The following is a 24,593-nucleotide window of genomic DNA, read 5'->3' as shown; positions in this document are numbered from 1 at the left end:
TATGCTTTACCAGTTACATCAGATTGACCTATAGGTAACTGTGAACTGAAACAGTTAAAGCACTAATAAAACTACAACTCAAAATCAAATTAAAGTTCCTCAAACTGTGGACTGCAGCTCATAAGGGTTCCCCAAAATAATTATCTGCATTAAAAATCAGATTTGCAAAAAATCAGATTTGATTTGCAAAAAGTCGGTTAATAATACTGTTGTTGTTTGTTTGTTTTTTACAATTTAATAGACTATTTATATATTTTGCTATTGCATCTGTTAAATATCTATTATGCTATATATATTTATTTTAAGCTTCAGTTTGCCATTGCAAATAAAAGTCACTAGGGGGCAGCAGCGGTACGTCACACAAACACACCACAGAGGAAGAGCAGAAAACAGGAAGCAAAGAAGGAGGCTGTTGATGGTGACAAATCTTAGGTAATGTCAAACGAAGAAAACATAAGGGTTTAGCTTTGTTTCTTTGAAATAAGCACTGTTAAAGGATGGAGATGTTTGCGTACTAACGGGATATTTGGAATTTAATATCTAGTTGGGTTTTTTCAATGGGGTTTTAGGGTGAATATTAGCGAAGCTATTTATCGTCCGCGAATTAGTCCTGATAAGAAACGTTATACGTGTGTGTATGTTGTATGTCGTGTAGAGATGCGATGGGTACCTTCCTTAATATAAGAGGCATGAGTCGGCATGTACACAGTGTAAGAAAGTTAAACTAAATATGTCCCATTTCTTCCTACATTACAGCCTCACGGGGGAAAATCGCAGTACTTCTAACAAACGGTTGGTTTAATTATAAGAGCCTTTATGCCTTTTTATGCCGAAGGTTTCCAGAAGGTTTTATTTATCATAAGCAAGCATAGATTGATTAATTGGATGCATAGTTCGGACGATTATTAAAATTGTAAAGATTTTGAATGAAGTTTGGTGGAAAAAGTCTTAATGACCAGCTTAAACTTTAACGCCTATATATACTTTTTTTTTTTTTTTTTTTCGGAAATGGAATAATAACTTTATCTTGCCACTTTTATCCGAGTCAGATCTGAAGCCTTATTTATATTTTGTTGTTGTTGTTGTTGTTGTTTTCTTTAATACAAAACACTGGTTGCTGATTTGGTGCCCTAAGGACACCAAATCTGTTTTGAGAACAGATGACGTTGACAAACAGAAATGCACTGCAGTGTTTGTATGAGGATCATACGTTTGTATATTTGGTGTATTATTTATTCTCTGTCTTTGCATTTGCAGCAGGTTCTATGCTCAAGCTAAGGACCGCTGAAGAAGAGAAAAGGAGTTGTGAAATTTCCCAGCTGAGGCAGGCTGTGTTACAAAACAATGACAGACTCCTCGATGAGATGCTCTGCCAAGAAATCTACAAGAAAGTCATCAACTGCAGAGGTGGCTGGGGCATTGCAGGCACACCCCTGCATGCTGCAGTGTCTAAAGGCCACCTCAGCTGTCTGCAGGTCCTTCTAGCTCACGGTGCCATCATAGACTGCGTGGACGTCAAGGCTCAGACGCCTCTGTTCGCAGCCGTTCGAGGGAAATACCTTGACTGTGTCTTAACTCTCCTCAAAGCTGGCGCCAACCCCAACGGAAGCTCGTCCAACAACTGCTCACCGGTCCTCACTGCTGCAAGGGAAGGCGACGCAGAGATTCTAAAGCAGCTACTAAAACACGGCGCTGAGGTGAACTCCCGCGCCAAAGTCTTACTGTGGACCTCGAGTGCCAGAGTCTCCAGTGGGCCGCTTTATTTGGCTGCTGTTTATGGACACATGGAGTGCTTCAAACTGCTGCTCCTCTACGGGGCAGACCCAGACTACAACTGCACTGATGCCAAGCTGCTGAGCTCTGACAAGCAGCCCAAAACTGTGCTGGAGATGTGCCTTAGGCACGGCTGTGGCGTGGAGTACATCCAGCTTCTGATCGACTTCGGTGCAAACGTCTACCTCCCCACGCTGATCATCGAGAAGTCGACGAAGCAGAACGAGGCTGTGGAGCTGCTGCTGCGAGAAAGAGGTGTCGGACAGATTCTTCAGCGCTTTTTCACTTCAGATCTTTAACACTACTGATGACGATGTAACTAAAGGAGTGCTAAAGTTTTATCTATGAAATAAATACATTTATAATATGACTTTACAGATGCCTTCTAACATTTATCCTCCAGGCATCTCTTTGCTTTACATACTATATGTCTGACTAGCATTTGTATTTAACATTAACACAGTTTGTAGGTGTGATTTTTTTTTTCCCCACAGTAAAAGCTAAAATTCTTAAATAATGTACTTACAATATGTATACAGCAGCAGTTATATGTTCCACTCAGTTTTATTTATATAGTGCCAAATCACAACAGCAGTCACCTCAATATGTTTTACATTGTAAGTTAGAGACCCTACAATCAAACAACCACCGTTGAGTGAGCACTTGGTGACAGTGGGAAGTGAAAACTCCCATTTAACAGGAAGTGTCCTCTGCCAGACCCAGGCTCAGGGAATGGCAGCCATCTGCCACGACCAGTTGGGAGATTGTTAAATATATGTTGGATGTCTTGTTTAGTAATAATAGTTACTGTAAACATCATTAAATATAAATATTATTATTATTATTATATTGTCGGTATAACTTTGTTTTCTTTTGTCTCCAGGAAATCCAAAAGCTTTGACCTCACAGTGCCGACTTGCTGTGCGGAGACACCTCAGAAAGATTAACAAGATCAACTGCATCGACCAGCTGGAAATGCCCACAAGTCTCATCAACTTCTTGCAACACAAAGCAGCACCAGTCACTGTTCTGTAGATAGTGAAGGTTAAATTATTTTATGACCTGTGTTTTGTTTTGTTTTTTATTTTAGCTTAAGCTTTTATTTGCAGGATTTGAGCCCCTTTGTCCTCTTTTTAAAATGGCTTCTGTGTGAGTATGCATTGTTCTTGCTCTTAAGACTGGTTCTTCAGCTAAAAGAATAAAGGTGGATTATTGTTGTGGAATTGTAGTTCTTACACTTTACCTGTCCAAGGTGTGCCCAATACTCTAATGAACTGTTACAAAGGCTGTTTGCACTGGAGTTCCCAGTGCAGTCACGTTCTTCTCCTTAATGATTATAGTCAGAACAATATTTTCTAATTCACACGCAAATTTTACTTTACACTCGATTCGTGAGTTATGGAGTGTCGAGACCTGATGGAGGATCTGGTATCTACCTCAGGATCGTGCAGTCTCACCTCTCAGAGATCCATCACACAGAGACTGATGTTAGTAAATGTGTTCAAGCCCAGTTCCAAAGAAAAAGTTGTTATGCTTCGTGACGCTCAAAAAAGTTGGGATTAGGCTGTAAAAGTAAGTGGTACTAAATTGAAACGGCTCGTTTGTGCCTCTGTCCCACTGAGCTGTCAACAAAGACTTTGATCCTCAAATATTTCCAAAAGAACAGTGACCTTAGACAGGCAAAGTCCTGTTACTTTGCACATTATCACATGATATGATGATATTATAGAAATGAAATAACTGCCAAAAACCAGGACAAAAAAAATTTAAGGGAGTCAGACTACTCCATTCATCTGGTCTGAAAACAAATACTACATGAGAGGGGAGGAACTGACATATGAATAAAAATGGACACAAGAAGAAAAATTATATGAAGTTTGCTAAAATGAGAGACATTAATCTCCAAAATTAAACAAACTAATTATTATCTTAAATATATATATCAAAAGAAAGTTAGATTTCTAACATTTTCTTGTTACAACACCATGCAAGAATATTATTTTGTCAGTGGTTATTTCGTCCTGTCTCTTATCTATTCAGTATGTTCTTCATTGGTGCTTTGTGACCTTTTACCTTTTCTGTTCAACCATTTAAACCTGAACCTCAAACATTGAAGGAAATAACCACCGACACTGCTGCTGCTGCTGCTAACTTCTAATCTTTAGGTGAGTTAATACCTAACAGCTTCAGTTTGTAATCCTGTTGCTTCTTAGCCTGGCACATTCTACAAAAATATCTTTTAAGAGCAACACCCATCCAAAAAAACAAAACAAAAACAAGAATATTTATGTCTGATATATTTTTAGGAAGGGTGCAAGAAGGATGTGATTTGTACTTACTGTGTCCCAAAGGGCAGATCACTAGCAAAAATCTTTAAGAACTTTTATTCAGGCTTTTGCATGAGCTCTGTTTCTCAAAATGAGAAAGGGTCAAAGAGACAGTCAAAGAATTTCCCAAAATGTTCAGATTATGACATTTTTTGTAGAATATGTTAAAAGATTTTATACTTGGGGAAATTGCTTCTAAAATCCTACACAATCATAATCAGCACATTCAGTGGAGCCCGACTAAAGTCAGATGAGCACTGAAGTTAGGATTTATCTTCTGTGTAAATCAATATGTGAAAAAGATGTGGCCACAACCATCTAAAGATATACATATATATATATATATATATATATATATATATATATATATATATATATATATATATATATATATATATATTTGCTGGTTGTTGTTCTACAAGAAAGAAAGACAGAAATCTTCTTGTTAAACCATTGAAAAAACAAGGGGGAAAGTCCATTTAAATAAGTTTCAAAAAAACATGTTTATGATTTCAAAGATTGTTAAAGATTCTGTCTTAGATAATGTAAAAAAAAAATTAAAGCTTTTTTACTTTGTTACTCTCATGACAGCAACTAAACAGGAAATGGGTCAAACACTATCTCCAGAGCAGGAGGAGATGGCCTGTGAAATCTTTGCTAATATATCATTCTATGTTTTACAACTGGATGAACTTAAAATTGACAGGTAAGCAATTCCACAACCAAAAGACAACTAGTGTCCTTTAGCGTTCCATTCGACATGATTACGTTCCAGTTTTAATGATGACATTCTGTTCAGCAAGATGAAGTTCCATCAACAGGATAACATTCCGTTCAAGACGGTATTCCATTCTTAAATAGGACATTCCGTTCTACATGATGACATCCCTTTCTTCATTCAGTTTTAAATAATGACATGATGACGTTCCATTCTAAACTGACATTTCATGCTAACGATGAGAGACATACATGATTTCAATGTAAATTCATTTATTTTGTTAATCAGTTGAGTTTTCATGTAGAGCATTCTTTTAACACTCTTTTGTTGTTAATACCAAGCACTTTGTGTTTAGCATTAAACATTTGCAAAGTTAGTGATCATAGGAGCAAACTGAACCTTTCAAAAACTGAAATAAAATGGGCAGTAAAAGGTAATCAATAGTTAATTAAAATATAATAAAAGCACAAGCTAATTTTTCCCCCACTCAGTAAGAGTTTCTTGTAGAGTGCTAAACTAATGGGAAAAAAATGTCCTCTCAGTTCCCTGCAGAGATTCTCTGGGCTCAACTCAGCTGAAGAGCTGAACAATTACAGAGACCAGGTCTTGTACCGTGGAGAACAGGTCGCATCTGTTGTGAGAGAGGTGGGGAATGTTCTAGGTGGGCTCAGCGTGGTGCCTAATTCTGTCGGACTGGGAGCTCTCATCATTTCCTTGGCCTTAGACGTGGTCGCCAAAAGCCTAAACAAAGAAACAATGGGCACAGCTGAAATGTTAGAGAGGGTGTTCACACAGGAGAAGGCCAAGGAGGTAAGAACTTAAGAAGTTAGCACTTAAAAGTGGTGTTCATTGGGATGCGTAATGTAGCTAAATAAACTAATTCACTTTTTTTCCTTGTAAAAAAAAGTCCTGCTGATCAACACACAAAATTTGCCCTAATGAACGTTAACATTCCTCCTTAACTGTGCAGGTGCGAGATCTGATGCACGAGTATTTGAAGCGTATGCAGATCAACCTGAGAAACCCACAACTTCAACTCTCTGACACCCGTCAAATTGAGATTGCTCTTAGTGCCCAGCTCACACGGCTAAAGGTACGAAGCTGCCAGCTTTCATTTGTAACAAATCATCCCTGAATAGGGGATTTTACAGAAGTATTAATGTATAGAAATGTTCATAATTAACCCTATGATGCCGTGTACTCCAATTTCTTTTCTAAGAACTCCATGCTGATAGATGAACATATGGACACTCAGTTTCTGAAGCAGTGGGTGAATGGAGCTGCCTTCCACACACAGATGCTGATCCATCAGGCTCGTCTACAAAGTGCAGGAGAACCTGATGGATCCAGAGCCGTGCATGCGGCACAGATTTATCAGCAGGACATGAACCGTCTGATGGAGAAATTCAAGACCTTGCTTATAAATGGTGATGATTCTCAAAGGATCAATAGGGCAATAGAGGTTCTGTTTTCTAAACCTCAGATTTCCTGGACGAGGGATTATTTTTCAAAACTGCAAAGAAATATTCCAGCTCTTGTGAGGCAAAATGCTAACTTTGTTATCAAAACCGGATTTTGATCGTCAAGCATCAAGCCACAAGTAATAAACTAAAATATTTGAAACAAGTAATTTTTTTGTGGCCAGTACAGTTATGTAAGGGTCCAGTCTGATCTACAGGCCCGGGAATCCAGTGGAGGAAAATATATTTTTTATCTCGGCCAGTGAAACCAATCTGACCAAGAAAATCAGTCGCCAGTCAGTTGGTCTTCCCAATTCTTTTGTCCTAAATCTCTTTCATTTTTACTGCAATATACTGCTCTCTGATGGCTTTGTGTTTGTGTGTTTGGTTTAGTGTTTTTTTTTAGTTGCTCATGTGAAGCACTTTGTAATTTGGATTTTGTTTAAAGTAAATGGATAAGCCATATACAATTGGAAAGAATATGGGTAGAGTTTGGTTTTAAACCTTTGTGCCATCGCACCAATATTTGTTACTTTCTCAGGACTTGAATAACATGTTTACTATCTTGTAAATTGGTTTTATTCAAAAGCCCATCTATATTTGTAAAAATCATGATTTAAGCTCTGCATGGAAAGGAAACGTGTCTATAATTACATTCCTAAGCTTTCCTTAGATGAATTCCTGAAATTAAAAAGTGGCCCACAGACCTATTTCATAAAGTATAACAACCCCGTTTATGATCTACATTTTTTACCAATGCATTGATGTTCCATTAGAGTCATAAAACAGAGTTAATGACCATAATTATTAGAGAGTGGATGCTGAATTTGACGCTTTTCAGAATCACCAAAATATAAACTTGAAGGATAGATTTGACAAGTACTGTAGTCTGTGTTTGGTTTATATCTGCTTTTACTAGTGTGTGAATGACTCTGCAACAACAAAGTCATACATGTTTCTCTTCATCATTGTGTTACTTCCTTAAATTGGTCCAAACATGCCAAATAAGTAAGACTGGGTTACAGCACAATGGTGGTTCCTCATCAGTGTTAATATCATTGACTAATAAATCTCTTCATGTTATTCCTGATGGAAACAAAACAATAAATAAATAAAAACGAATGTAAAAAAAAGTATAATGAATGTCTCGGCACTTTCTTTGACAAATAAAAATGAATGAATGAAAAAGGAGAGACAAGCTTCAACCAGAATGAATTAATTTTCCTAGAAAGGCGAGACGAGTTTGGACAATTTGATCTGCCCATGACAAACACGTTGGAAGGAAGAGATGCTCCCACACTTCCTGTTGCAAAATATCAACACTTGGGAGGAAGACAAGAGCAAACAGATGGACACATTTCATATTTTATTTCAAGGAAAATAAGACACTTTGTAAACCATGTGGACCAACTTTCACCGTAAAAACACGACAGACTTTTACACTTTATATTTTACTCAAATCAAATTCAGATTTAGTCTTCAATAATCTAAGTAGCATTTAGTCAAGTAAATTTTTTTCCTAAATCGTGGCTAAAACTGAATGAAGTTTTAGTCAAAAGACAATGATCAAAACTAAATCCAAATTTGCTCTCATAATTAACAGATCCTGAACTATTTGAACTATTTCACATAAAGACGTTCGCTCAGCTTCATACGTGTCTTTTTTCTCTTGACCTGGTCGTCTCAGACACCCAGCGCTGACTGTGTGCGCAGGAGCAACACCCATCTGCTGTTTGAGTTTTCTGTTTGTAAGAGCCAGCCAATATTTTCACATTAAATTACAACAAAATTCTTTAATTAAAAAAAAATGTAAAAGTATAAAAGTCTTTTATTTTCAAACCATCTACCCTGCTTCTACCCATCACCCCAGCAACAGAGCAACTGAACAAAAAACTCCCAGTGAGACCAGTCTGTATGCAGAAGAACTGCTTGTTTAGTCCAATCTTTAAATTTGAAAGACTGCTCAAGTTTGCTGCAGGCTGACAGCACCTGTTCTGTCTCTCAGTATTATCCTTATTGCTGTTTAAGGGAGGAGCGGTGCTTCAAAGGATAGTTGCAGATTTCTGTCAGAATCTGCAGATTATACAAGACAAGTAAAATGTTCACGTCTCTCCAACGTTGTCTTCCCAACAGTTTCACTAACATCCACACTGGATGGCCAGGAAGTATGGCCTGATTTCCTATTATTTTGGTATTTTTGTCATACTTAAATGTTTCAGATCATCAAACAGATTTAAATAGCAGACTAAGAAAACACACGTAAGCACAACATGCAGTTTCTAAATGAAGGTGTTTATTATTAAAGGGAAAAAATATTTGAGAAAACACTCTGTGGACTGACAAGACAAAAGCTGAAGTTTCTGGAAGGTGTGTGTCCCATTATACAGCATACCAACAGTAAAATATGGTGGTGGTAGTGTGATAGACTTTGTGGTAAATGGAATCCTGTCGTCTACCAAAACATCCTGAAGGAGAATGTTCGACCTTCTGTTTGTGACCTCAAACTGAAGCACACTTGGGTTCTGGAGCAGGACAATGATCCAAAACACACCAGCAAGTCCATCTCTGAATGGCTTAAGAAAAACAAAATAAAGACTTTGGATTGGCTTAGTCCTGACCTCACTCTGATTCAGATGCTGTGGCATTACCTTAAAAAGCTGGTTTATGCTTGAAACCCATCCAATGAGGCTGAAATAAAACAATTCTGCAAAGATGAGTCGGCCAAAATTCTGTACAAAATACTGTAAAAGCCTCATTGCCAGTTAACACAAATGCTTGATTGCAGTTGTTGCTGCTAAGAGTGGGCCAACCAGTTATTAGGTTAAGTGGGTAATCACTTTTTCACACAGGGCCGAGCAGGTTTGGATTTTTACCCTTTCCCTAATAATAAACACTATAATTTAGAAACTGCATTATTTGTTTATCTTTCTCTAATGTGGTTCAGATGAAACAAGAGGAGGAGGACAAACACTTTTCACACCACTGTATATGGGTTACACTGTACACTATTGTGAGAGGTACTTTCATAGATTACAAAAGGTTAGTCGATGAACAAATACAAGATCTTATGATACGGTAAAATCAAAAGGTCTGAAAATAGACTACTGTTCAAATCAAATCAATGCCGACAACACCACATCTCAAAATAAAAGCATCATAATCCCGGGACATTAGATTGCGTGTTTGAAATATTTAGGTTGAACATGTTCCATTAAAGAGCATGTAGCTGCAAAGTGTCATATTTGAAATGCCATAATTCAACACACCATAATCATACTGTCTGGTTTCTTAATGATGACAAGACGACTGATGTAGAAATGTTGTAATTATTTATTTTCACTCCCATACAACAGCAAGCCAAACACCAGAGTTCAAGTATCGTGATCATTAGGGAAATGGACGAAACAAAACCCAACACATTCATTTTAACTTAACAGAACAGAAATTATCTGTACTTATAATATTGTTTCTAAACTTAAAAGGTACAATCCCAGTCCCAACAAAACATTCTCCAGCCCTGGAATATGAATATTCATTTAAATATTCAGAAATTAATTCCTTAATAAAATATCAGACATGAAAAACATGTCAGCTGCTCTCAGGAAATCACTGTTAAAATGTGAATGACAAAAGTTAAAAGTTCAAGTATGATCATCCTTCCAAACCTGATCAATTTTATGATCAACAATTAAAAATAAATGCATAAACAGTGTTTGAGAATCAAACACTAATTTTGGTCACCCTTTTACTTAAAATACAAGTTGCATCATGATGACGACATCATGTCCTGTGAGGGATCGCCGGTCCTCATGGTGATCTCAGCCTAGACCCACATCTAGTGACATCATCACTACAAAGCCCAGGATGGAGGTCCAGGATGCCAGCTTTCCGTTTCCACTGGTGATGCCAAGTTGAAGCAAAGGATAATAGATTAGACTTCTTGCACAAGTAATCTAGCTTTGACCCCCCCACCCCCAAAATAACTCCTCCTTTGCACTCTTACCTGACTTGCGCCTCAGGTATGATGTCATCCACCACCACATAGACCATCGCCCCGGCAGCAAATGCCAACGCGTACGGCAATAGAGGTTCTGCCAGAACAACAGCTACGGCGCCGAGCAGCCCGGCAATAGGCTCCACCATACCGCTAAGCTGACCATACCTGAAGGAAGAACACCAACGATGAAGGCGGCTGCACATTGTTCGAAGATTGACACAGTGAGTAGAAACCTGTGTTTCCCCTACCAGAAGGCTGTCCATGTTGAGACCCCTGACCCGCGGAGGGGCAGGCTCACTGCCAGCCCTTCAGGGAAATTCTGGATTCCGATACCAATGGCCAAATTTCTGATGGAGCACAAACAATCAGTCACCCAACTTTTCTTTACAAGAAATATTATGAAATATTAAGCTGACCACCAATGGTGCCATGATGAAGTGGGAAGACAAGAGTGAAAGTCTTCAGGCTGAAAGGACAACATTGAGTGTAAACTCATTGGTATTGCATGAAACCTTTTTTATATTTGTAAATCTTAGGAATTTTGTGGATAATTTGTGTGCAACCTTTATGCTTACATCTGCATCAGATCTACGTTGTAACTTGCGCCATAACTGGAACCCCATTTTAACCCTACACCGCAACCTTCTACATAACTTGACGTACACCTCCCAAGAAATGTAACTACATGTAGAGTGGATGCACACGATAACAACTTGGATGGCGAGGAAGGTTTCGGTGTAGGGATAAAAGGAGTTTCCAGATACTGTGTAATTTATCACACAGATTTCCCAAATTTGAAACTTTTGTAATAATCAGTCGTCAGACATTGAAGCCAAACCAGAGTAAACTGTTCATTTGGCTAGTTTTGATGTGTCTCCCAGCACAGTGCCAAGGAGGAGATGGGCTGTTACTCCAGGAGAGCTGGATAGGGCCGCAGGTCCTCAACTCAATAAACAGGACTGGTATCTACTCCTTTGGCAAGGAGGAAAATGATGAGCTCTGCCAAAGCTCCAACAGGACACTGGTGTCAATCTCTCTGACCAAAAAAAAAATCAGAAAAAGACTTCATGAAGGTGGGCTGAGGGCCCAGCGTCCTCTACTGGGCCCTGTGCTTAATGCCCAGTGCCACGTAGCCCGATTGGCATTTGCCACTGAATACCAGAACTGGAAGGTCAACCGCACAGATCAGAGGAGGTTCACCCTGAGCTTGCTCCCAAGCTTCAGAAATGGTCTGGATAAGCAGCGGGGACCAGTTTGGTTTGTTTGCCATGGGTCAGAGATGGTGTGGAGAGGCACGTCCATGGAGCGGGACCCAGAAGTCCACAGGTTAGGCAAAGCCACCCTGACTGCTATTACGTATTGGGATGAAATCCTTGGACTCATTGTCAGACCCTACACTGGTGCAGTGCGTCCTGGGTTTAACAATATTTTTTAATAAGTGCTGCCGCCTGTGTTTAATCAGTATCTACAAGTGTAGTTTAACTCTGGTTTATAACTGCTTTTGGTAGTGTGTGTAACCTAAACTCACACTGTTAGCAGATCAAAGTGTTAGCTTGTTTCTATTTGTTAAAGACCTGATTGTTTTCAATCTTAATGCCTTTTCAGATCCACAGATAAACATGCAGCTGCTTCAAGAGACGAGGCTGGTGGCTTAGAAAAGGTTTGCTGGGATCTCCAACTGTATCGCCAGTACCGGAATATAACCACTAGGTGTCAGCAGCACACAACAGAGAACAGTTATGGGATCGCATGGAAACACACTAAAGTAATCAAACCCATCTTCAAAGGGGAACTTATTTCCAATCATTTATATACTATTACATTGTTGGATACTCACATTAGCCATAGCCAACATTTCAAATACTAATGTTAGTTCTTTAAACGCTCATCTCAGCTTTGTGTGATATCAAGATGAGAGGATACCCTGATTGTGATTATTTCAGACACACAGCACTGAAGTCCCCTCGCTTGCTGTTAAAATCTTGAGTTTACGAGGAGCGGCCAATCAAAAGACAGCTCGTTGTAAAGGGAAATGACCTATAACTGAGAACAAATTACAGACTATGGGTTTCTCCTCCCTTCTTTTGAATTGTGAATATTCCAAAGCTCATAAAAACAATATGGAGCAAAAAATGAGCATAAGAAAAGCCAACCATCAGCTTCAGTATTAAACTCAACTATCTGAAGTTTTTAATGTAGTAATAATAACCAGTCAGAGAGCTTGTGAACAGATAACCTCAACTACTGTTGTATTTGTTTCTCGGGTTTTACATCAGTCTTACCTGGCACTCTCAAAGGTAGCAGATGTTGTCTTTCCTACAGCTCCAAAACCAACACCTACTGCCAAGCCCTCTGCAGAGACACAAACAGTTGATCTTTGTTAGTCTATGTCCTTGGGCTTCTCTGTTACACAGGAATAAGAAAAGTTTAAGAGGATGGATGAAAGAAGAACATCTTGGCAAACTGTAGATGATAACAAAATACGTGAAGAAAATCAGCATGGACAGAAAGTCTGTGTACTGTGAAAGAAAAATACTAGGTGCTGTCTTTTCAAACAGGAAACCGATCTATTAACAGCAAAACGCCTGTGGAGGTTCCCAGTCTGAAGGATGGCCTTGCTGTTTACAAACAGATTTCTATTATGAAACCTGCTATACGTGGATATGCAGCCCTTGTGGGATGGAGACTGTAGATTGAAATATGATTGCTGATCTATGACTGAGTGTAAATATAAGAAATTAGGTCTTGTGTTTTTTTGTTTTTGTTTTCCCTATAAGGTGCTGGGAATTGTCTGCTTTAGATGCTACAGACAGTGAGGCTGTAGAAGGGGAAAGCTGCTTTATCTGTGCCGTGAGGGCTTCTTTAAAGTTGGGACCAGTGTGTAGAGCCAGTCTGTCTGCCTCTCTGCACACTCTGAGCAGCAGCCCTCTCCTCTGATGTCCCATTTGTCTCATTTGTCATGCCTGCCACATATATTTAAAGTACACACTATTCAAACTGAAAGTGAAAAGGTCACAGGGTATCTATAATGAGTGTTTGTGTGTGTGTGTGGCCTGCTTCAAACACTGACAAGCAAACACATCCTGTCATGCCATTAACAGCTATGTTGTTACAAAGCTACAACCTGCTGATTCATAGTCTCTTTATTTATTTATTTTCTTTATGCACAGCGAGGATTTAAAGAAACAAGGCAGGAACAAGAATCAAGGGTAAAACTGCCTGGAGAGGTTTGCACAGCACTTAGAATCACGTGTGACACACTGATTAAATTACAGAAACATTTAAAGCACCATTAACAAATGTTTTTCTTTACTAATTTTTGCTGTGTTTGTTAATCCAACCTTTTATCTACAGACACAACGCTAGCTTAATACTGGCTTGTTAGTAACCAAATTAATGCTTTTTAACAGAGTTCAGCCTAAATTGTACTTTGAGAGGGTCACAGAGGGTGTGACTAAAATAAAAGATAACAACATGGTTTCTGCTCTTTTGCCAGCTTCTATTCATTTCTTTACATTTTATATATTAATTTCGAGCCCCTCCCTGAGCCTGGTTTTGCCGGAGGTTTCTTCCTGTTAAAAGGGAGTTTTTCCTTCTCACTGTCGCCAAAGTGCTTGCTCATAGGGGATCATATAATTGTTGGGTTTTTCTCTGTATGTGTTATTGAAGGGTCTACTTTACAATATAAAGCACCTTGAGGTGACTGTTGTTGTGATTTGGTGCTGTATAAATAAAACTGAATTGAATTGAAGTATGACTGAGCTCCAGCAGGCCTAAATTACCTCATGTTCTAATAAATAAGCTTTTCTTTTACAGTCCACGGTAACATTTATATTTAATTTTTTTTGTGTGCAGAACTCTTGAGCCACTTCTCATTTCTGTATATTTTGTTAGGAAAATGGGAAGCGCGTGCAGCGATGTACTGAAACAAACACATGGAAATACAGAATATAAGCCAGAATTTGTACAATATTTAGGAGGTGAAAGTCAATATTTGGTATGCTCAGCTTGTTAGGGACATTAAATCTCTTCTTTGGATGTTGGCTGCCTGTTGTTCTGTTCGCTTTCAGGATGATCCCACACTGCTTAAAAATGTTCAGGGGTGGCTAGGGCTGTGCGATATGACCAAAATCTCATATCCCGATATTAAGACATCTATCGTCCTAAATCACAAAAACTTTACATTTTCTGTAAATTCTGTGAATCTCGGGCAGCTCGACTTGCGTGAAGTGTTTCCAGCTGCGCGTCGCGTACCTGGAGTCGAGTGTTTTAATTGAAACGACACATTTTTAGACATAAGTTGTAAAGGCCGCCGTTTTCTTTGTATTTATTACACGGCGTGCTGCGGGGAAAAGCCTGTTCTAACGTTTGAGTCTAAGGTTTACTTTTTAGCACCTGGCGGCTCTTTTTTGCTTCTCATCCGTAAATACGCTGCATCTTTCACGTGATTCAGTTTATTTTGAAAAGTCTCAACAGGAACTTGAGCTTTATTGTGAAAGTTTTCCGTGGAAAATAAACAAGCGGACACGTGATGCTATTACCGTCGTTGTTGCTAACCATAACGCATAAAAACAAGCGCTTCTCTGTTTGTAGTGTGGTTATATTAAATATAAAGAGAACTTTAAAGAAGGAGAGATCTTTAAGAAATTAATATAGCCACTACAGTGACCATCAAAAAAATATTGCCATAAACAGTTTATTTTGCAACACCACGAAACAAACGATAGCGTCAAATGAAACAATAGATGTTTTTATATCGTCATCCGATATATATCGTTATATTGAACAGCCCTAGGGGAGGCCAATCCAGACTGATCGTGTTCCATTATGTCATTTCTCGTATGCTTTTACAGCACTGGCAGTGTTTTTGACATCATCATCATCATGCTGAAAAATGAAGCCGTCAGATGCTTTCCAGCTAGTATTGCATGGTTGATAAAAATATTTCCTTCAATTTTAACCTAATCACCACCCCCTGGCTAAAAGCCAGAAATCCTGACCGAGCCTCCGCTCCGTTTTACAGACAACTGTAGGCACTCACTGCGTGTCTCTCTTGACGTCCTCCTTAAATATTGACCACCATTTACACCAAGAATTGACATTTGACTCCATAAAACCTGTTGCCGCTGATTTTCACTCCAGTTCTCGTGTCATCTGTCAAACCCCAGATTCAACCCGATTTAAATTCTTTAAGTGCGTCTTAAAGACGACACACGCTCAGTCATCGAGACCATTTCTGATGATGATAGTAAGTGATGGTGATCAACTGAAGAGCCAGGTGTATCACTCAGGTCCTGTCAGCTGAATTGATTTCCTCTGACGTCACATACTGTTCTACCGATAATCATCAACTCAGCCACATTTTATTATGTTCTCTATTTGTCAAGTTGTTAAAGCTTTTTTAAGGACACATTGCATACCATGAAACATGAAACATTTTCAGCTCTTTGGGGATCACCTCTTTCCTGCCAAAATACTGTTTGATGTTTGTCAGACTGTGTTTGCGAGTTGTCTGTCATTCGACTTAGGTAACTTGATTCATAGGTCAGTGTTAAGTGGCTTAAAAACCAGGACTGAAAATGAGCGAGAAAAACTCTCAAAAGCCTGGAGAACTGGTGCTCAAGACACAACACAGGGTACTTCTAGTAATTTGTCCTGTTGTAGAAACAATCTTGAAAGAACAAAGTTTTCTGATCTTCTCTTGGTAATTTCAAAGGGTTTAAAACACTTTTTCTTCTAAAAGCATTTCACCTCTTGTATACAAAAACAAGTAGAATGGGAATAAGAGAGATAAATGAAGCAACAAGAAGATAAAATAAAGAGTGGAAAGCTGACACAGAGGCTTTTCTAGGAACCAGATGTCCCTGCAAAACAGACTTCTCCAGCTGAGGTACCACTTCATCACAATCTAACACCTGTTATTACCTCTCATAACGACACATACTAGTTCTTATCAACCTCCCGCTGGCTCATTACAGGCAGACACAATGTAGTGGCATTGTGTGGAAAAACCCACCCTTTGGGTACGCTGTGGGTCTGCTTTACTATCCATCTTAATCCTCAGAAACAGTCTGAAATGCCGAAGGGCCAGTAAAAAATCTGGCACTGAAAAACCTTCAACTGTGTTTGAATAAAACATAAGCTGTGAGAGTTTCACTGTTTGGAGCTGCTTGAGGCACACTAGAAGTTTTCAAAATCAGCTGCTTTAAATGCTAAGGAAATTACATCAGCTACTTGGATAACACCTAAATAATTAGGATGAGTTTCAGCATTGACACTGATTATTTGCCAGACTTTTGTCTGCTCTTTTGAATGAAGAATTAGTTTTCTGACAACAGCTGCTGACCTCTCATCCTGCTTCACAGCTGAAGAGTCCACTGGGCTGGAAGCTTTTCTTCCAAAGAACAGTCCAGAGATAGCAGGGGAGCGGTAAACACTCACACACCTGTCAGGTTTTATCCCTGAGCCCTACGTTTTACTGTCTTTGCTTGCATCTCGTGGCATTTAAATGCATACCTTGTGGATTGTTAAAATACTGTGGAGGAAAAAAAAATTCTTGTACCTTCCTGACGTCCTCCACAAATCAAGTCTTAGAAGAAAGGCTGAGTAGGAATAAACTGCACTGTTTTTTTATTTATTCTTCATTGAAATCTTTTGCCGTGCGCAGAAAACAATAGGTCACCAACCTCGATCACCATGGAAATTGTGAATCATATGCTATGGCCTTTACAGTCACCATTCTGTGTCAGCTCACACTCTCCACCACTGCCGTCGAACACTAAAGGAGGAAATATTTTCTGGAAACACGGCGTTCCTCCCCTCAGTTTAAAATCAGAGAACAGAGTTTTAAATAGAGAAACTATGAGAAGGAGCAGTCAAACTGTTCATACAGACAATTTCTCACTCTGTGGTGTTACAATCATACTGCTGAAAAACACAGTTAAACAAGGAACCTGGACAAAGGTCATGGTATAAAGTCACAATAGGTTTATACCAGGTTCATGCCTTGAGACATTCAATGAAAAACTTGCTGCTATGTTTAGCAACCTAAATGATAAAAAAAGTGCAAATAATTTGTGGTGATTTTAATATAGATTTGCTAAACCCAAATGGACATCAGAAAACAACAGATTTCATAAATACAATGTATAGTAACTCCCTTTTCCCTGTAATTATAAAACCAAGTAGAATAACAATTGATACAGCTACATTGATAGATAATATATTCACAAATAAAATTGACCATGAAATAGTAGGTGGACTTCTTATAACTGATATAAGCGATCATCTTCCTGTTTTTGCAATTTTTCAAAATTATTTTGGGATTAAAACTAAACAAAAGAATCAAATATTTGATATGATACGACTTAGAACAACAAGAGCCATTGCTGCCCTCCAGGTGGACTTAAAGGAACACAATTGGAATGAGGTTTTTGCAAATGAAGATTCAAATAGTGCATATGATGCATTCTTATCAACTGTAATTTCACTATATGAAAAACATTGTCCTTTAATGAAAATCACTAGAAAGCATCACAGATCAAATAAGCCATGGATCACAAAGGGGATAGAAGATGCATGTAAAAAGAAAAATAATCTATATAAGAGATTCATAAAACAGAGGACAAAAGATGCTGAAATAAAGTACAAGTTATATAAAAATAGATTAGTAAATATTATAAGAACAAGTAAGAAAGAATATTACCACAAATTATTGGAGCAAAGTAGAAGTAACACACAAGAAACATGGAGGATATTAAATAGTATAATCAAAAAGGGCTCAAAAAATAAGAATTATCCAGATTATTTTAAAAAAGATAAAGATATTGTGCTTGATAAAACTAAAGACATTGCAAATGAATTTAATGATTTCTTTGTAAATGTTGGCTTTAATTTAGCAAAAGAAATTCCAGAGTCAAGAAATAATAACGACCTAAATAAACATATTACTCAGAATGTGTCCTCCATGTTTATTGGTGCTGTAACTCATAGAGAAATAATTAACATTGTGAAGACATTTAAAAATAAAAAGTCCACTGACTGTTTTGGTATTGACATGATATTAGTTAAAAGTATTATAGAATATATAGTGCAACCTTTCGCATACATTTGTAATCTGTCCTTTCAAACTGGTGTATTTCCCTCACAAATGAAAATAGTAAAAGTTATTCCAATCCATAAAAACGGAGAGAGAAGTCAGTTTACCAATTATAGGCCAATATCACTGCTCCCACAGTTCTCAAAAATTTTAGAAAAGTTATTTGTTAATAGACTTGATAAATATATTGAGAAGCATAATCTCCTAAGTGATAACCAATATGGCTTTAGAGTGAAAAGGTCCACTTCGATGGCAGTGATGGAACTTGTAGAAGGGATATCTAATGCTATAGATAATAAGGAATATACTGTTGGTGTTTTTATAGACTTAAAAAAGGCGTTTGATACGACTGATCATTCTATATTAATGAATAAACTAGAGAGATATGGCATAAGAGGGTTAGCATACAAGTGGATGAAAAGTTACCTGGATGACAGATATCAATATGTCGAATTCAATAATGTAAAATCTAAGCAGTTGAAGGTAACTTGTGGTGTTCCTCAGGGCTCTGTGCTGGGCCCTAAATTATTTATATTATACATAAATGACATATGTAGCATTTCCAAACTGTTAAAATGTGTATTGTTTGCTGATGATACCACTCTGTATTGCTCAGGTAAAAACCTAGAACAGCTTCTGACTACAGCGGAAAAGGAGTTAAATATATTAAAAAACTGGTTTGATGTAAATAAGTTATCATTAAATATAAAGAAAACAAAATTGATTATTTTTGGCACTAGACAAATGAAAAATGTATCTAAAATCAGGGTTAATGGAATTGAAATTGAAAGAGTGTACGAAAATAAATTTCTTGGAGTGATAATTGATGATAAGCTGAGTTGGAAGTCTCATATAAACCATGTGAAAACAAAAATGTCAAAAACCATTGCTATTCTCTATAAAACAAAGCATGTCCTGAACAAAAAATCATTATACACACTCTATTGTACTCTGTTGCTTCCATATATGACTTACTGTCTGGAGATATGGGGTAATGCATATAAAACGAACACTCTTCCTATTTTCAAGTTGCAAAAAAGAGCTATAAGAATTATAAACCAATCAAACTATATAGAACCAACTAACATTTTGTTTATTAATCTGAATACCCTGAAATTTTATGATTTAGTTGAATATAAAATGGCACAGATAATGTATAAAGCACAAAATAACTTGCTTTGCCCCAGTACTCAGAAGCTGTTCAAAGTCAGAGAGAGTCAATATGACTTAAGGGGAACAGATTTCTTTAAAAAAAAAACAAGATAAGGACAAATATAAAGCAGAGATGTGTTTCTGTTAGAGGAGTTAATCTGTGGAATAGTTATGACAGTGATTTAAAAAGGTGTAGTTCATTTTCCTTGTTTAACAATATGTTTAAAAATAGAGTATTAGAAAAATATATATATCAAGAATGAAAAGAGCAAAAAAAAAAAAACAAAAACAAAAAACAGAAAACCTCTTGATTCTTTTGCTTTGATGTAGTTACTTACTAAGGTGGTGGTGTTTTTTCTTGTTTGTTTGTTTGTTTGTTTTGTTTTTGCTTTGTTTGCCTTCTCTCACCCCAACCGGTCGCAGCAGATGGCCGCCCCTCCCTGAGCCGGGTTCTGCCGGAGGTTTCTTCCTGTTAAAAGGGAGTTTTTCCTTCCCACTGTCGCCAAAGTGCTTGCTCATAGGGGGTCATATGATTGTTGGGCTTTTCTCTCTGTATCTATGAAGCGCCTTGAGGCGACATTTGTTGTGATTTGGCGCTATATAAATGAAATTGAATTGAATTGAATTTTATTATTTGCTTCGAGCCCTGTGTACAGGAGCTGCATGCTAAAAGATCTTTTGTTAAAAGGGTTGGCGTAATAAGCAAATGCTTCAGCCAATACCTTTTGATTAGCCTTGTCTCATGCTTTCTTGCATTGTGGTAAATCTTTGTTCTGTCTTCACTGAGATATTTGAATGCTAATCAATCAATAAACATAAACAAACAAACAAACAAACAATATGTTCTTACTGTGCCACAGAGCTTTTGTTAAAAACCAAACCATTATGCTCGTTTCCACCTCCATAATTTTAATCACTGGACTCTGTTAGAGTGGCTTTGAGTGATCCACAGTTTAATATGACTCCTATTTATCTCTTACTGGCCCTTGGTTCAGCCTTTCGGTTTCCTGCCTCCTTCCTTTAAAGATGCCAACTCTCACTTTAAAAACCCCAATGTGTCTGCTTTACTTCAATCATTTTTTGAAGTGACAGAAAAAACGAATTACATTTAAAAAAAGAATAGAAAAAAAATTAAAATGTATTTACATTTTCAAGAAATAATATTATATTTCAAATATATTATTTTTGTTTTTTGCTTTGTTCTTTTAGAATATAATTGAAGAGGTTTTCTAGTGCAGTGAAATTTAGATAAGGGTATGCTTACATATGTTTACTATGATTGCACAAACACTATGTAGGAGTAGCTAATGAATAATGGGGGTATTAAATAACTGGATATGTATAACTTGAGCTTATTACATAACATTATACTACAGTATATTTCTCACTATGTAGGCAGCTCATTCTCTTTCTCATGACAGCACTTCCTTTAGAGACACATTCTGGGTTTAACTTTAAAGAAAGGTGGACGTGAAATGTAAAAACTGGGTCAAATGTAAAATGCTATTTATTGCCAATACAAAGGCAGAAGAGTTTTAAACATGGCTTTAAAGATAAGACTTTTTTTAATGAAAGTTTGACCTTATTTGACTTTGAAGAAGAGGTCAGAGGTCAAAAGTAATGTGATGTTTAGAATCCTCATATATCATTTCCTAAATGCCTCAATGTTGTCAATACAAACAATGGCAGTAAGAAAAATAGCGTCAAATTGCTTTGTGTAGCATTATCAGGTTGACCTTCAGATCAATCTATGGACCTCTAAGGAGAGGTCAGAGGTCAAACGTAACATGATATTTTACATTTTTATGTGTTTTCTATATGTCGAAAGTACTCACCACATTCAAGCATGATCATTTCTAAGGCTTTTTGTTAAATACTGACCAATAAATCATTACGCTGACCTTAAATCTCTTGGTTTCTTGGCTCTCTGCTGATATATCCTTTCTCTTCATGCTGGAAGTTGGAAATAAACACCCCAGAGTCTCATTCCCGCTCACCCACTGCATTTACACAGATGTGTGTGGAAAGCCATTATGTGCAGCTATGATACATTTGTGCCACACAGTTAGCTTCTTAGTGAATGGACAGATAGGTACGAGTCCAATGTTGACTCATTTTGTTCCTTTCTTTAAAAATGTCAAATGTGGCTCCTATATTTGGTTCTAATGGCTCTAAAGATCATTTTCTAGGTGATTTAGTCATTGTGTGCGGTCCGGTTCACTGGAACAGTCTTACCCACATCTGCTTCTCTACTGCTTATTCTTTTCCCTTTCCTGTTGATCTCATGGTAGACCTGACTACAGTGACTTGCTACCCATTTTTTAATACAAAGTGCAGTTTAATTATTCACTTTTAATTCAAGAAATTGATTAAATAGATGTTTTGGACATGGGGTTATACTTTAGGATCACTTATTTGTGTCATCTGATAGCTAGAATTAGTGACTTTAACCTCCTAGGACCCCGTGTCCACATATATGGACATCACATTTTGGGTTGCCTAGACCACAATGCTAAATTTTGCTCTACAAGGACCAGATATCCCACTTACGGGGACATTATACTGCCACTGTTTTATTGAAATTTAAAACGAATGTCTTCATATGTGGATATCAGGCTCCTGTAGAGCAAAATCAGATAAAAAGATAATTCTTTGTTTTTACATTCATCAGGTCCCAGTCAGCACAAATTGCAAAGAGAAATTTAAAATGCATGCCATGAAACAGGGTCTTAGGAGGTTAAACCTGATTGGCTGTCCTTTCTAAACAGAAGGTTTTAAGACCAAGCTGGTTGGACACCTCATGTTTACTGTGAGAAAGTGATCTGAAGCCTTAGATTTTAGCTTATGGGGGCTAATCGTTCATATGCTAAACTATTTAAAACATTGTAGTATTGTATACATAAGACATATTATACATAAAATAAGGTGATATGAAAAACTTTAACAGCTTGAACAAATTTCAGTAGAGAACTTTAAAAACTGGACGAGATTGTTAATGTAGCTAGGGTAGCTAGAGCAGCGGTCCCCAACCTTTTTCGAGCCACGGACCGGTTTAATGTCAGACAATATTTTCACAGACCGGAAATAAATACAACAAAATAAAACGAAGGACCAAGACAAAAACTGTGGTATTTTGTAAATATAATAATAAACCCAAATTCACTGTGTAATTGTGTAACTTTATTAGCAGCGTCCTCCTGAAATGCGCCAACAACATTGAGAGTAACATCCTCCTCTCTGCCCCTTAATGCTCTCTGGTCACTATGGTAACGTGTAAATATTTCTTTCAAAATAAGACACAAAAAAACAAATATAAAGTACATGAAAATATATAATAAAAAAACCCCTGAAAACCATAAATTTTACACCCAAGTCCCAACTATCACAGCCCAGTACCAAACGACTCACGGACCGGTCCGTGGCCCAGGGGTTGGGGACCGGGGGTGGGGTGAGCTATAGTGTCTGTGAAGGTTCTCAGTCATCCAGGTCATCGTAGTCAAAGGAGCTTGCAAAGAAAAGCGTCTGGACTTCACCTCTCATCCGAGAAGCTTCTTCAGTTCTGAGCTATAGGGTTTTATTTTGTGTCTTTTCTCTTCTAAGAGTCAGCTAGATCTAGGTGAATTGTCTGCAACTTCTTGTGAATCTGTTTCTGCATGCAATTGTGTATGTTTGTGTGTGTCTGCATTGGCTCAGCAACCAGCTCTATCCAATTCCTGCCTTATCTTTTATGCTCTTTTAAGCGACTGTGACAATACTGCTGCTGACAGGCCATTGTCACAGCAGCCGCTTCCTTTCATTGCACCTTCATTTAATCTCCACTCCTCACCCACGGACACACTACTTTTCCCACTGTGCTATTTTTTTTAAAATATTATTTCCCGGTGAGAAGTTTATTCCAAAAACATTAAAGTCAAGCTGCGTCTTTTTTTTTTTTCTTTCAATCCTCACCTTTACACGAACAACAAAGTGACATTTCAAATTTGCTATATCCTGCTGCATCACAAAATGCAAACTGCTTGATGAAAACCATAATTTAATACCTTGTAATACTTAGCATCAAAAGACACACAATTGGTGGCAACTTTTGTATTTAAAGTGACTCCAAAGGCCTGGAAGAAACTAGACAAACAGCGGCCTTGATGAATGTTCTGTTGTAAAATGCACTGAACCCTAAACGATTGTGCATAACAAATTCTCACATAGTTCCTGAGGGTCTTTATTTACCTCAAACAGGTTTAGAAAGACTATGTTTGAACAAACATTCGTCATCAGCTACTCTCTTCTGATTAGCCTCTTTTTGTTTTTCACTGAATCAGCATATAAACTCAAAACTGCCTCAACTGTTGCTTTGCTAATTTAGGGACCATGCACATTAACATAGCACTCATTGAATCAGTCTAACATGAGAGCTCTCAGTAACCTTTCTTTAATTTCCTTTTGCTTGGCTGTTCTTTTAATATCAAGTGTCACTCAAACTTAACAAAATGTGGAAGTGACTGGAAAAACATAGCAGCCCATTTATGTGTGAAATGACTGCTGTGCTGATGGAAATACTGAATCTATCATGTGAGAAATTACAGTACAGGCCAACAAAGCATCTTATCTGATCAGCATCCATAATCAACAACTAATCTGTTTACAGTTACCCATGATGCACACAAGCAGCAAATCCTTATGCCACAGAAGCTTACTATACCAAGAGATGCTTAAAACTGGCTTGTTTTATTCTTTATTTCTTTTTTAAATGATAAATGAATCATTCAAAACTTTTTGAACCGATTTTATGTTAGCCAATCAGTTAGTCTTGATCTAGATTATAGAGAAAAAAGTAATACAATGTACATACATCCATAATTTATGTCTTTAGAAGAATGCCAACAAATCCTGGATAAATACTGGATATTTACTGTAGTCAAAGGAGCTTGCAAAGAAAAGCGTCTGGACTTCTTTAAGTTACTTGAAGATGTTTCACCTCTCATCCGAGAAGCTTCTTCAGTTCTAAGGTCAAATGGTGGGGAGTCCCAGATATAAACCTAGTGGGAGTATCCCCACCACAGAGGGACAAAAG

General features: G+C 37.6%; 3 protein-coding genes across 6 annotated transcripts in view; 2 read left to right on the top strand and 1 right to left on the bottom strand.

The window, feature by feature from the left end:
* Positions 1–363: 363 nt before the first annotated feature.
* On the top strand, positions 364–2,996 carry asb12a (ankyrin repeat and SOCS box containing 12a). Of its 3 annotated transcripts, XM_006796995.1 has the most exons (4): positions 377–432; positions 757–792; positions 1,258–2,028; positions 2,657–2,996. In XM_006796995.1, the coding sequence occupies exons 3-4, from the start codon at positions 1,266–1,268 to the stop codon at positions 2,806–2,808; spliced, it is 915 nt and encodes a 304-aa protein (XP_006797058.1). In that variant the 5' UTR covers positions 377–432; positions 757–792; positions 1,258–1,265; the 3' UTR covers positions 2,809–2,996. The 3 variants fall into 3 exon arrangements, with proteins under 3 accessions (XP_006797057.1, XP_006797059.1, XP_006797058.1); XM_006796994.1 differs by lacking the exon at positions 757–792 and having other exon boundaries at positions 364–432; XM_006796996.2 differs by lacking the exon at positions 757–792 and having other exon boundaries at positions 373–432; positions 1,261–2,028.
* A 900-nt stretch (positions 2,997–3,896) lies between these two features.
* Positions 3,897–7,395, top strand: LOC118454655 (uncharacterized). The gene is made up of 5 exons (XM_035910418.2): positions 3,897–3,938; positions 4,692–4,806; positions 5,361–5,628; positions 5,789–5,911; positions 6,038–7,395. The coding sequence occupies exons 2-5, from the start codon at positions 4,706–4,708 to the stop codon at positions 6,395–6,397; spliced, it is 852 nt and encodes a 283-aa protein (XP_035766311.1). The 5' UTR covers positions 3,897–3,938; positions 4,692–4,705; the 3' UTR covers positions 6,398–7,395.
* Positions 7,396–9,605: 2,210 nt separating this feature from the next.
* slc39a11 (solute carrier family 39, member 11) overlaps positions 9,606–24,593 on the bottom strand; it is a 179,344-nt gene continuing 164,356 nt past the window's right edge. For both annotated transcript variants that reach the window (XM_087845068.1, XM_087845069.1), the window contains exons 7-10: positions 12,558–12,627; positions 10,524–10,622; positions 10,282–10,440; positions 9,606–10,175 (exon numbers count right to left, since the gene is read on the bottom strand). In XM_087845068.1, the coding sequence (XP_087701194.1) occupies positions 10,097–10,175; positions 10,282–10,440; positions 10,524–10,622; positions 12,558–12,627 (407 nt within the window). In that variant the 3' untranslated portion in view covers positions 9,606–10,096. The remainder of the gene's footprint in view (positions 10,176–10,281; positions 10,441–10,523; positions 10,623–12,557; positions 12,628–24,593) is intronic.

Source organism: Neolamprologus brichardi, chromosome 8 (genome assembly GCF_056152115.1).
Source record: "Neolamprologus brichardi isolate AB-2024 chromosome 8, ASM5615211v1, whole genome shotgun sequence".
In the NCBI taxonomy this organism is placed as follows: domain Eukaryota; kingdom Metazoa; phylum Chordata; class Actinopteri; order Cichliformes; family Cichlidae; genus Neolamprologus; species Neolamprologus brichardi.
This window is presented reverse-complemented; position numbering and strand designations above follow the sequence as displayed.

What these genes read in the sequence shown, in the direction of transcription:
- asb12a (XM_006796994.1), top strand. Translation starts at nt 1,266, where the DNA reads ATGCTCAAGCTAAGGACCGCTGAAGAAGAGAAAAGGAGTTGTGAAATT. An exon ending in GCTGCTGCTGCGAGAAAGAG is followed by an intron (nt 2,029 to 2,656) that starts GTGTCGGACAGA and finishes TTTTGTCTCCAG; the next exon opens with GAAATCCAAAAGCTTTGACC.
- LOC118454655 (XM_035910418.2), top strand. Translation starts at nt 4,706, where the DNA reads ATGGGTCAAACACTATCTCCAGAGCAGGAGGAGATGGCCTGTGAAATC. An exon ending in CACAGGAGAAGGCCAAGGAG is followed by an intron (nt 5,629 to 5,788) that starts GTAAGAACTTAA and finishes TTAACTGTGCAG; the next exon opens with GTGCGAGATCTGATGCACGA. An exon ending in CCCAGCTCACACGGCTAAAG is followed by an intron (nt 5,912 to 6,037) that starts GTACGAAGCTGC and finishes TTCTTTTCTAAG; the next exon opens with AACTCCATGCTGATAGATGA.